At 37.6% G+C, this 13,711-nt stretch overlaps 1 protein-coding gene across 3 annotated transcripts in view; it reads right to left on the reverse strand.

The window, feature by feature from the left end:
* RNGTT (RNA guanylyltransferase and 5'-phosphatase) overlaps positions 1–13,711 on the reverse strand; it is a 245,163-nt gene that overhangs the window by 90,345 nt on the left and 141,107 nt on the right. For 2 of the 3 annotated variants that reach the window (XM_025294588.3, XM_006055334.4), the window contains one exon: positions 983–1,083. In XM_025294588.3, the coding sequence (XP_025150373.1) occupies positions 983–1,083 (101 nt within the window). Of the gene's footprint in view, positions 1–982; positions 1,084–13,711 lie in introns of those variants that run through there. The other variant, XR_006542359.1, reaches the window with a different exon arrangement.

Below are 13,711 nucleotides of genomic sequence, written 5' to 3' on the forward strand. Positions count from 1 at the left end.
TCTTTGGCAAATAAAAAGTGCATGCATTTCATGGCATGCACTGGTACATTTTTAAGCTTTCTGCCAATGTTATCTTATATATTTTCTCTTTAGGATTTCCTTGATTAAACATTTCTTGTTTTGTTATTATGCATTTACTTACATAAGATGCCATAAAAAATTGTGGAACAAGGTAAAATAAAACAAGGCTTTGGAAAAACAATGAAAATATTTATTAATGCTAAAGCATGTTTCTTTTTTTCTATTCTAACGTAGCAACCAATGATGGAGGAGGAAATGGCAACCCACTCCAGTATTCCTGCCTGGGAAACCCCATAGACAGAGGAGCCTGGGGTTGCAAAAGAGTCAGACATGACTTAACAACTAACAACAACAACAACTAACCAATGAAGTCACGTATGAAGATTAACTAATACATGACATTAACACTTAATAGACATTATGAAAATTTTTAATGAAATTCTACTATTAAAACTCTACCCCAATAAAGTATAAATAAGTTTTTGCTATGCAAATGCAAACATGAAGCAGTTTCCTTCAAAGGAAAAATGGCTTGTTTTAAAACGTTCAATAATAATAATAATATCTTACATTTATAATTCACTTGACTGGATTATTTTCAAGTAAAATCTATTTTCACTTTTACATTTTAATGAAGTTCATTGTGTTAATATTAGAAATAACTTTTTTTAAGACTAAAATTGGTCAATTTTAAAGGATGCTACAAAATGTGAGCTGTAATATATCAAAGAAATAATCTTGGAAAATGAGATAGATTTATAGTATACATATATAAAGTATACTGGAAAAGTATTTTACTTTATTTTGAAGGTATATGTAAAATATCAGATAGACAGTGAAGCTTTATATAATACAACGATTTATATGCACATCTGTTTTCATAACTTCTGGGTAAGTACCTAGGAATAGTAAAAGTATTATTACATATAAAAATGATGGGGAATCAAACGTGCATACTTACCCTTCTCCTCCCATTCTTGTTATTTTTAGGCGAAAATCCACAGAATTCAGGCTGGGAGGCTTCCATTTCAAAATATCATCACATCGACCAGGTTTGTATTTCTAAAGTGATGACAATGAGGATAATAGTTAATAAGAAGATAAAAATTATACATTTGATATACTAAATAACAATTACTTTTTATTAAGCAAAATCACATCTTCTTTTACTATAATCTTTGTTATCGTCAACTGATGAGTGAAGTTAGATATCAGCACTCATGAGTTAGATGGGAAGATCCCTTGGAGAAGGGCGTGGCAATCCACTCCAGTATTCTTGCCTGGAGAATTCCATGGACAGAGGAGCCTGGAGGGCTAAAGTCCATAGGGTCACAAAGAGTAAAGCAACTTAGCGTGCACACACGCTATTCATTAGATATCCAACATGTTACAGATAACCTTTCTCTCTTCCCTGCCAAAACACATAGATACATGTTTGTGAAAGTTTTGAAAAATAATGACACATAGGTATTTGTTTGTGAAAGTTTTGAAAAATAATGAAACCTATTATTCCCTACTATTCACTACAACTTAAAGGAAGTTTGGTCATTTAAAAATAATTGTGCCTATTTAGTTCTTTGGTCCACTTGTTGATTGGGTTGTTCATTTTTCTGGTATTGAGCCTCATGAGCTATTTGTATATCTTAGAGATTAATTCTTTGTCAGTTGTTTCATTTGCTATTATTTTCTTCCATTCTGAAGGCTGCCTTTTTACCTTGCTTACAGTTTCCTTCATTGTGCAAAAGTTTTTACGTTTAATTAGGTCCCACTTGTTTATTTCTGTGTTTATTTCCATTACTCTGGCAGGTGGGTCAGAGAGGATCTTGCTGTGATTTATGTCAGAGAGTGTTCTGCCTATGTTTTCCTCTGAAAGTTCTATAGTTTCTAGTCTTACATTTAGATCTTTAATCCATCTGAGTTTACTTTTGTGTATGGTGTTAGAAAGTGTTCTAGTTTCATTTTTTTACATGTGGTTGACCAGTTTCCCCAGCACCACTTATTAAAGAGGTTGTCTTTTCTCCATTGTATATTTTTGCCTACTTTGTCAAAGATAAGGTGTCCGTAGGTACATGGATTTATCTCTGGGCTTTCTATTTGGTTCCACTGATCTATATTTCTGTCTCTGTGCCAGTACCATACTGCCTTGATGACTGTAGCTTTGTAGTATAGTCTGAACTCAGGTAGGTTGATTCCTCCAGTTCCATTCTTCTTTCTTAAGATTGCTTTGGCTATTCAAGGTTTGTGGGGTTCCCATACAAATTGTGAAATTATTTGTTCTAGCTCAGTGAAAAATACCACTGGTAGCTTGATAGGGATTGCACTGAATCTATAGATGGCTTTGGGCAGTATACTCATTTTCACTATATTGATTCTTCCAATCCATGAACATGGTATATTTCTCCATCTATTTGTGTCATCTTTGATTTCTTTCGTCAGTGTTTTCTATATATAGGTCTTTTGTTTCTTTAGGTAGATTTATTCCTAAGTATTTTATTCTTTTCATTACAATAGTGAATGGGATCGCTTTCTCTGTTTTTTCCATTGTTAGTGTATAGGAATGCAAGGGATTTTTGTGTATTAATTTTATATCCTGCAACTTTACTGTATTCATTGATTAGCTCTAGTAATTTTCTGGTGGTATCCTTAGGGTTTTCTATGTAGAGGATCATGTCATCTGCAAACAGTGAGAGTTTTACTTCTTCTTTTCCAATATGGATTCCTTTTATTTCTTTTCCTTCTCTGATTGCTGTGGCTAGGACTTCCAAGACTATGTTGAACAGTAGTGGTGAGAGTGAGCACTATTGTCTTATTCCTGATTTTAGAGGAAATACTTTCAATTTTTCACCATTGAGGATAATGTTTGCTATCAGTTTGTCTGCTGCTGCTGCTGCTAAGTCACTTCAGTCATAGCCAACTCTTAGCGACCCCATGGACTGTAGCCCACCAGGCTCCTCCATCCATGGCATTTTCCAGGCAAGAGAACTGGAGTGGGGTGCCACTGACTTTTCCAATCAGTTTGTCTATATGGCTTTTATTATGTTGAGCTATGTTCCTTCTATGCTTTCTGGAGAGGTTTTTTGATTTTTTATCATAAATGGGTATTGAATTTTGTCAAAGGCTTTCTCTGCATCAATTGAGATAATCATATGGCTTTTATCTTTCAATTTGTTAATATGGTGTATCACACTGATTGATTTGCAAATATTAAAGAATCCTTGCATCCCTGGAATAAAGCCCACTTGGTCATGATGTATGATCTTTTTAATATGTTGTTGGATTCTGTTTGCTAGAATTTTGTTGAGGATTTTTGCATCTATGTTCATCAGTATACTGGCTGTAGTTTTCTTTTTTGTGTGGCATCTTTGTTTGGTCTTGGTATTAGGGTGATGGTGGCCTTACAGAATGAATTTGGGAGTTTACCTTCCTTTCCAATTTTCTGGAAGAGTTTGAGTAGGATGGATATTAGCTCTTCTCTAAATTTTTGGTAGAATTCACCTATGAAGCCATCCTGGGCTTTTGTTTGTTGGAAGATTTTTTTATTACAGCTTCAATTTCCATGCTTGTGATGGGTCTGTTAAGATTTTCTGTTTCTTCCTGGTTCAGTTTTGGAAGGTTATACTTTTCTAAGACATTTTTCCAAAGAAGACATATAGATGGCTAATAAACACATGAAAAGATGCTCAACATCACTCATTATTAGATAAATGAATATCAAAACTACAATAAGGTATCAACTCATGCCACTTAGAATGGTTGCCATCAAAAAGTCTACAAACAATAAATGCTGGAGAAGGTGTGGAGGAAAAGGAACCCTTTTACACTGTTGGTGGGAATGCAAACTGGTACAGCCACCGTATGGAGAACAGTGTAGAGATTCCTTAAAAAAACTGGAAACAGAACTGCCATATGACCCAGCAATCCCACTGCTGGGCATATACACCAAGGAAACCAGAAATGAAAGAGACACATGTACCCCAATGTTTACTATAGCACTGTTTACAATAGCCAGGACATGGAAATAACTTAGATGTCCATCGGCAGACGAATGGATAAGGAAGCTCTGGTACATATACACAATAGAATAATACTCAGCTATTAATAAAGAATGCATTTGAATCAGTTCTAATGAGGTGGATGAAACTGGAGCCTATTATATAGAGCTCCACCAAAAACACCAAAACAGTATGTTAAAGCATATATATGGAATTTAGAAAGACAGCAACAACAATCCTATATGCAAGGCAGCAAAAGAGACACAGATGTAAAGAACAGACTTTTGGACCATGTGGGAGAAGGCGAAGGTGAAATGATTTGCGACAATAGCATTGAAACATGTATATTACCATGTAAAATAGATGACCAATGCAACTTCGATACATGAAGCAGGACACTCAAAGTCTGTGCTCTGGAACAACCCAGAGGCATGCAGTGGGGATGAAGGTAGGAGGGGGGTTCAGGATGGGGGCTACACAGGTGCACCCGTGGTTGATTCATGTTGATATATGGCAAAAACCACCACAATACTGTGAGGTAATTATTCTCCAATTATAATAAATAAATTAATTTTAAAATAAAAATAATTGTGCCTCTTTATTCAGCTTTACTGTGGGATGATTCAATTACAATGAATAAAATTAACTAATGAATTTGACAAATGGATACAATCATGTAAGCATCACTAGAATCACAATATACAGCATTTCAATCAACCATCCAAAAGCTTTCTCTTGACATCTGCAGTCAGTTCCCTGTCACCAACTCTCCAGCAATAGTGACCTTCTTTCTATGACTACAGTTGTGCCTTTTCTGAAATCCATGAGAAATTCATAACACAACGTTTTGCTATACATTGGCATACATATTAGTAGCTTGCTCCTTTTTATTAAACTGAGCAGGATACCATTCTACATATATACCACAAAATTCACATTTATAAGTTGATGGACATCTGGGTTGTTCCTATTTTTAGGCTATCATGAATGATACTGGTCCGAACATTGGTGTGGACATCTGCTTTCATAACTTTTGAGCAAATATCTACCTAGGAGTAGAATGGCTCTGTCATACGGTAAAAGTATGCTTAACTTTATAAGAAACTGTCAAATTGTTCTCCAAAGTGGCAGTGACTTCGTCCATTCACAGCTGTAACATCAATTCAGTTCAGTTCAGTCGCTCAGTTGTGTCCGACTCTTTGCGACCCCATGAATCACAGCACGCCAGGCCTCCCTGTCCATCACCAACTCCCGGAGTTCACTCAAACTCATGTCCATAGAGTCGGTGATGCCATCCAGCCACCTCATCCTCTGTCATTCCCTTCTTCACATGTCACCAATCCTTCCCAGCATCAGGGTCTTTTCCAATGAGTCAACTCTTCGCATGAGGTGGCCAAAGTATTGGAGCTTCAGCATCAGCATCACTCCTTCCAATGAATACCCAGGACTGATCTCCTTTAGAATGGACTGGTTGGATCTCCTTGCAGTCCAAGGGACTCTCAAGAGTCTTCTCCAACACCACAGCTCAAAATCATCAATTCTTTGGTGCTCAGCTTTCTTCACAGTCCAACTCTCACATCCATACATGACCACAGGAAAAACCATAGCCTTGACTAGACGGACCCTTGTTGGCAAAGTAATGTCTCTGCTTTTGAATATGCTATCTAGGTTGGTCATAACTTTCCTTCCAAGGAGTAAGCGTCTTTTAATTTCACGGCTGCAGTCACCATCTGCAGTGATTTTGGAGCCCAGAAAAATAAAGTCTGACACTGTTTCCACTGTTTCCTCATCTATTTCCCATGAAGTGATGGGACCAGATGCCACGATCTTTGTTTTCTGAATGTTGAGCTTAAGCCAACTTTTTCACTCTCCTCCTTCACTTTCATCAAGAGGCTTTTGAGTTCCTCTTCACTTTCTGCCATAAAGGTGGTGTCATCTGCATATCTGAGGTTATTGATATTTCTTCCAGCAATCTTGATTCCAGCTTGTGCTTCTTTCAGCCCAGCGTTTCTCATGATGTACTCTGCATAGAAGTTAAATAAGCAGGGTGACAATATACAGCCTTGACGTACTCCTTTTCGTATTTGGAACCAGTCTGTTGTTCCATGCCCAGTTCTAACTGTAGCTTCCTGACCTGCATATAGGTTTCTCAAGAGGCAAGTCAGGTGATCTGGTATTTTCATCTCTTTCAGATTTTCCACAGTTTATTGTGATCCACACAGTCAAAGGCTTTGCCATAGTCAATAACGCAGAAATAGATGTTTTTCTGGAACTCTCTTGCTTTTTCCATGATCCAGCAGATGTTGGCAATTTGATCTCTGGTTCCTCTGCCTTTTCTAAAACCAGCTTGAACATCTGGAAGTTCACAGTTCACATACTGCTGAAGCCTGGCTTGGAGAATTTTGAGCATTACTTTACTAGTGTGTGAGATGACTGCAATTGTGTGGTAGTTTGAGCATTCTTTGGCATTGCCTTTCTTTGGGATTGGAATGAAAACTGACCTTTTCCAGTCCTGTCGCCACTGCTGAGTTTTCCAAATTTGCTGGCATATTGAGTGCAGCACTTTCACAGCATCATCTTCCAGGATTTGAAATAGCTCAACTGGAATTCCATCACCTCCACTAGCTCTGTTCGTAGTGATGCTTTCTAAGGCCCACTTGACTTCATATTCCAGGATGTCTGGCTCTAGGTGAGTGCTCACACCATTGTGATTATCTGGGTCATGAAGATCTTTTTTGTACAGTTCTTCTGTGTATTCTTGCCACCTCTTCTTAATATCTTCTGCTTCTGTTAGGTCCATACCACTTCTGTCCGTTATTGAGCCCATCTTTGCATGAAATGTTCCCCTGATGTCTCTAATTTTCTTGAAGAGATCTCTAGTCTTTCCCATTCTGTTGTTTTCCTCTATTTCTTTGCACTGATCGCTGAAGAAGGCTTTCTTATCTCTTCTTGCTATTCTTTGGAATTCTGCATTCAGATGCTTATATCTTTCCTTTTCTCCTTTGCATTTCACTTCTCTTCTTTTCACAGCTATTTGTAATGCCTCCCCAAACAGCCATTTTGCTTTTTTGCATTTCTTTTCCATGGGGATGGTCTTGATCCCTGTCTCCTGTACAATGTCATGAACCTCATTCCATAGTTCATCAGGTACTCTATCAGATCTAGTCCCTTAAATCTATTTCTCACTTCTACTGTATAATCATAAGGAATTTGATTTAGCTGTAACATATGAGAGATCAATTTCCTCTGCATCTACCCCAGAACTAGATATTGCTGTTCTTTTTAATTCTAAAATTTTCATTCTAAAGTATGTCTCATAATTCTTATTTGCATTTCTCTAATGACAAAAGATGCTAAAGATCTTTTAATTTGCTTATTTGTTGCTATCTGTGTATCTTCCTTGGTGAGGTGCCTGTTCAAAATTTTACCCTTGTTTTTACTGGGTTATCTCCTTATAATGGACCTGTAAGAGTTGTTTATATATTCTGGATAAATAGCCTTGTTTGGATAGATGTTCTGCAAATATTTTCTACCAGTTTTTGTCTTGCCTTTTCATTTTCTTAACAAAACATATATCTTTTGAATATATTTTAATGAACTCAAAATCATCTATTTTTTTCCTGCTTTACTGAGGTATGATTGAGAAATACAAAATTTAAGGTCTACAACATAGTGTTTTGATACATGTATACTGTGAAATGATTACCACAATCAAGCTAATAAACATATCCTTCATCTCACAGTTACTTCTTTGTGTGTAAAACCATTTAAGATTTATTCCCTTAGGAAATTTCAAGTATATTTTATTGTTAACCACAGGTACCATGCTATACATTATGTCTCCAGAACTTACTCATCTTATAACTGAAAGTTTCTATCCTTTGATTAATATCTCCGTTCATCCCCTACCCACAGCTTCTGGTAACTACCATTCCACACTCTGACTTGACTTTTGTTTGTTTTAAAGATTCCATATATAATGAGAGCTTATTTCACTTAGCATAATGTACTCCAGGTTCATCCATGTTGTCACAATTGGCTGAAGTTCCTTCTTTCTTAAGTCTGAATAACATTCCATTGTACATGTATACCATTATTTTCTTTATCCATTCATCCTCTGACAGACAAGTTATTCCCACATATTGGCTACTGTGAATATTGCTGCAGTAAAGATGGAAATGCAAGTACCTCTTCAGGATGTTGATTTTCTTTCTTTTGAATACATATCCAAAGGTGGGACTGCTAAATGACATGGCAGCTCTATTACTAATTTTTTGAGGAAAATGCATGCTATTTTTCATAAGAGCTATATCAATTTACATTTCTATCAACAGTGCAGAAGGCTTCCCCTTCCTCCACTTTCTCACCAGCATGTTATCTTTTCACTTTGTGATAATGGCCACCCTAACTGGTGTTAGGTAATATACCAGTGTGCTTTTGACTTGCATTTTACCTGATGATTAGTGATGCTGAGCATCTTTTCATAATTATCAATGTAAACTTTTAAAATTTGTGCTTTTTGTGCCCTTTTTAAGGAATCTTTACCTATCCTAAGGTTACTGAAATTTTCCACTACATTTTCTTACAGAAGTTTTATTGTTTTCTTATTTTTATGATCCATTTGAGGTTAATTTATTTATGTGGTGTGAAGTAAGGGACTGTTCACTATTTGACAGATGGATATCAAAGTGATACAGCACCATTTGTTAAAAAGACTATCCTTCCCTCACTGAATTGCCCTGGCATCTTTGCCAAAAATAAATTGCTTATGGATATAGATGTATTTCAATTCTTGCTAATCTGCTGCATTGATAAGTACGCCTTTCTTCCTGATTATACCATACTGTCTTGATTACTATAGCTCTATACTAAGTATTAAAACAAGAGTACACAGGTCCTCAAAGTTTGTTCTTCTCTTTCCAAAGTCTCTTAGCTAATGCAGATGTGTATTTCCACATATATTTTAAAATTACCTGGTCAATCTCAATGAAAATAAGTTTATTAGGATTTTAAGCAAGAATACAGTGAATCAACAGATCAATTAAGGGGAAAAAATCTTAACAATACTGAATCTTTCAATTCACAAACACTGCCAATCTCTTTAGTTACATCTTCTAAATTTCTCTCAGTAGTGTTTTGTAGTTTTTGGTATACAGGTCTTGCACAATTTTTGTTAAATTTATTCCTTTTAATAATATTTTGATGGTACTGTCAATACAAAAGATCAGTTGTTTCTATACAACAGCAATGAACAATCCAAGAAGGAAACTAAGAAATCAATTCCATTTACATCAAAAAGAAAAAAAAATACCTAGGACAAGTCAACATTCATGGCAACATTATTCAAAATTGCCAAAAGGTGGAAACAACCTAGGTTTCCATCAACATAAAAATAGACAAAGTGCACTATATACATACAATGGAATATCACTCAGTAACAAAATAAGAAAGAATTTCTGATACATGCTACAAAATGAATGAACCTCAAAAACTATGCTAAGTGAAATAAGCCAGACACAAGAGGACAAAAATTGCATGATTCTACCTACATGAAATATCCAGACAAAGGACTGAGCAAATACCACAGAATACCATAGGAGAGCTAGCCGGCAGCGTACCAGCCCATCCCCCACCAGAGGCAGGGAGGCAGGCAGGCGACAGCCAGAGCTGGAGGGAGAGGGGAAAACTTGGCCCCAGAGACAGTATCCTCTACCAAACTGCGAGCAGGCTCCCAGTTGCTAACCAAGTCTTCCTGGGATCCTGGATGGTTGACATACGCCAGGAGGTTCGCAGCCAGAAATCAGCTCCCCAGAGGAGATACAGGGCACACCTGAGACAGCGTTCCCGCTGTACATCCAGGAAACCGAGCAGCTGGGACCCGGGAGGTGATAAGACACATCGTACCTGGGGAGAGTGCGCTCGCCAAACACCTGGTTGCCTGAGCTGCTCAGACCTGGGAAGGGCACAAGATGCAGGCCCAACTGCGTCTGCACCTTTGTGGAGTACTTGAGAACCTGAACCTGAACCTGAGCAGCTTAGACCTGGGAAGTACACGCAACCCAGGGCCCACCTTAGACAGTTCCCCTGCAGAGCAACCTGGAGCCTGAGCAGTGTAAACCGGGAAAGCACACGTGCCATGAGCGGGGGCAAACCCAGTGTGGCCCAGACACTGCGAGCACTCCCCACACAAGCCAGTGATATTTGTTTGCAGTGTTCCTCCCTCCCCGCAGCAAAATTGAACAAGTGAGCCTAAATAAATGACCACCTTTGCACCCTTGTGTCAGGGCGGAATTTAGATACTGAAGAGACTTGCAAACAGAGTAAGCCAAAATAAACAAAGAAGAGGGAATGGCTTTGGAAGTGATAGCTGCAACAGATTAAAACCCTGTAGTTAGCATTGGCTACACTGAAAGGGACCTATAGACCTTGAGTAGAAGTATAAGCTGGAACAAGGAACTATCTAAAACTGAACTGACCACACACTGCCCTCAACAGCTCCAGAGAAATTCCTAGATATATTTTACTATTATAATTTTTAAATTTTTTTAATTTTTTAAAATGTTTATGTTATTACTCCTTTATTTTCATATTTAAAATATACTATTACCTTGCAAAAAAAAAGATCCTATTTTTAAAGGAAATTTCATATCATTTTTTTTTATAACTTTTGAGATTTTGGTTTTTAATACTGTATTTTTGAGAGTCTAACCTCTATTCTAGATTTTTAATCTTTGCTTTTTGGTATTTGTTATCAATTCTGTACCTTTAAGAATCCAATCTTCAGTACCCATTTTTACTTAGGAGTGCGATTACTGGCTTGATTGGTCTCTCCCCTTTTGACTCTCCTTTTTCTCCCCCAGGTCACCTCTACCTCCTCCCTCCCCCTTCTCTTCTCTACTTAACTCGGTGAATCTCTTTAGGTGTTCCAGGCTGTGGAGAACACTTAGGGAACTGATCACAAGTTATACTGGTCTCTGTCCTTTTGATTCCCTCTCCTCTGGTCCTGGTCACCTCTATCTCCTTCCTCCCTCTTCTCTTCTCTATGGAACTCCGTGAACCTCTCTGAGTGTTCCAGACTGTGGAGAGCAAATAGGGAATTGACCACTGGCTAGACTGCTCTCTCCCCTATGGATTCCCCCTCTTCTCACAGTCACCTCTATCTCCCTCCTCCCTCTTCTCTTCTCCATGTAACTCTGTGAACCTCTCTGGGTGTCCCCCACTGTGGAGAATCTTTTCACCATTAACCTAGATGTTTTATCATCAGTGCCATATGGGTGAAGAAGTCTTGAGGCTACTGTAAGAATAAGACTAAAAGCCAGAGGCAGGAGGCTTAAATCCAAAACTTTAGAACAACAGAAAACTCCTGACTCCAGGGAAAAACAAGAGCTCATCCAAAAGCCTCCATACCTACACTGAAACCAAGTTCCACCCAAGATCCAACAAGTTTCAGAGCAAGACATACCAAGCTAATTCTCCAACAACACAGAAACAAAACCCTGAGGACAAAAATACAGGCAACCAAAAGTCACATCAAACCCATAGACACCTCAAAACTCACTAGTGGACACTTCATTGCACTCCAGAGAGAAGAGATCCAGCTCCACCCACAAGAACACCAATGCAAGCTTCCCTAACCAGGAAACCTTGACAAGAAACTGATCCACCCCACCCACAGGGAGGAACCTCCACAATAAAGAGGAACCACAAACTTCCAGCATACAGAAAGGCCAGCCCAAACACAGCAATCTAAACAAGATGAAAAGGCAGAGAAATATTCAGCAGGTAAAGAAACATGATAAAAGCCCACCAAACCAAACAAAAGAGGAGGAGATAGGGAGTCTACCTGAAAAAGAATTCAGAATAATGATAGCAAAAATGATCCAAAATCTTGAAAACAAAATGGAGTTACAGATAAACAGTCTGGAGACAAGGATTGAGAAAATGCAAGAAATGTTTAACAAGGACCTAGAAGAAATAAAAAAGTCAATCAATAATGAATAATCCAATAACTGAGATCAAAAGCACTCTGGAGGGAACCAACAGTAGAATACCTGAGGCAGAAGATAGGATAAGTGAGGTGGAAGACAGAATGGTGGAAATAAATGAAGCAGAGAGGAAACGAAAAAAGAATCAAAAGAAATGAGGACAACCTCAGAGACCTTTGGAACAATGTTAAATGCCCCAATATTTGAATCATAGGAGTCCCAGAAGAAGAAGACAAAAAGAAAGGCCATGAGAAAATACTTGAGGAGGTTAATAGTTGAAAACTTCCCTAAAATGGGGAAGGAAATAATCACCCAAGTCCAAGAAAACCAGAGAGTCCCAAACAGGATAAACCCAAGGCGAAATACCCCAAGACACATATTAATCAAATTAACAAAGATCAAACACGAAGAACAAATATTAAAAGCAGCAAGGGAAAAACAACAAGTAACTCACAAGAGGATCCCCATAAGGATAACAGCTGATCTTTCAACAGAAACTCTTCAGGCCAGAAGGGAATGGCAGGATATACTTAAAGTGATGAAAGAGAAAAACCTACAACCCAGATTACTGTACCCAGCAAGAAGCTCATTCAAATATGAAGGAGAAATCAAAAGCTTTACAGACAAGCAAAAGCTGAGAGAATTCAGCACCACCAAACCAGCTCTTCAACAAATGCTAAAGGATCTTCTCTAGGCAGGAAACACAGAAAAGGTTTATAAACTCGAACCCAAAACAACAAAGTAAATGGCAATGGGATCATACTTGTCAATAATTACCTTAAATGTAAATGGGCTGAATGCTCCAACCAAAAGACAAAGACTGGCTAAATGGATACAAAAACAAGACCCCTATATATGCTGTCTACAAGAGAACCACTTCAAACCTAGGGACACATACAGACTGAAAGTGAAGGGCTGGAAAAAGATATTCCACACAAATAGAGACCAAAAGAAAGCAGGATAGCAATACTCATATCAGATAAAATAGACTTTGAAGTAAAGGCCGTGAAAAGAGACAAAGAAGGACACTACATAATGATCAAAGGATCAACCCAAGAAGATATAACAATTATAAATATATATGCACCCAACATACGAGCACTGTAATATATAAGGCAAATACTAACAAGTATGAAAGGTGAAATTAACAATAACACAATAATAGTGGAGGACTTTAATACCCCACTCACACCTATGGATAGATCAACTAAACAGAAAATTAGCAAGGAAACACAAACTTTAAATGATACAATGGACCAGTTAGACCTAGTTGATATCGATAGGACATTTCACCCTAAAACAATGAATTTCACCTTTTTCTCAAGTGCACACGGAACCTTCTCTAGGACAGATCACATCCTGGGCCATAAATCTAGCCCTGGTAAATTCAAAAAAATTGAAATCATCTCAAGCATCTTTTCTGATCACAATGTGGTAAGATTAGATGTCAACTACAGGAAAAAAACTATCAAAAATACAAACATGGAGGCTAAACAACATACTTCTGAATAACCAACAAATCACAGAAGAAGTCAAAAAAGAAATCAAAATATGCATAGAAACGAATGAAAATGAAAACACAACCCAAAACCTATGGGATTCAGTAAAAGTGGTGCTAAGGGGAAGGTTCATAGCAATACACGCCTACCTCAAGAAACAGGAGAGAGATCAAATAAATAACCTAACTCTACACCTAAAGCAACTAGAAAAAGA

This window comes from Bubalus bubalis, chromosome 10, assembly GCF_019923935.1.
Source record: "Bubalus bubalis isolate 160015118507 breed Murrah chromosome 10, NDDB_SH_1, whole genome shotgun sequence".
Lineage (NCBI taxonomy): Eukaryota > Metazoa > Chordata > Mammalia > Artiodactyla > Bovidae > Bubalus > Bubalus bubalis.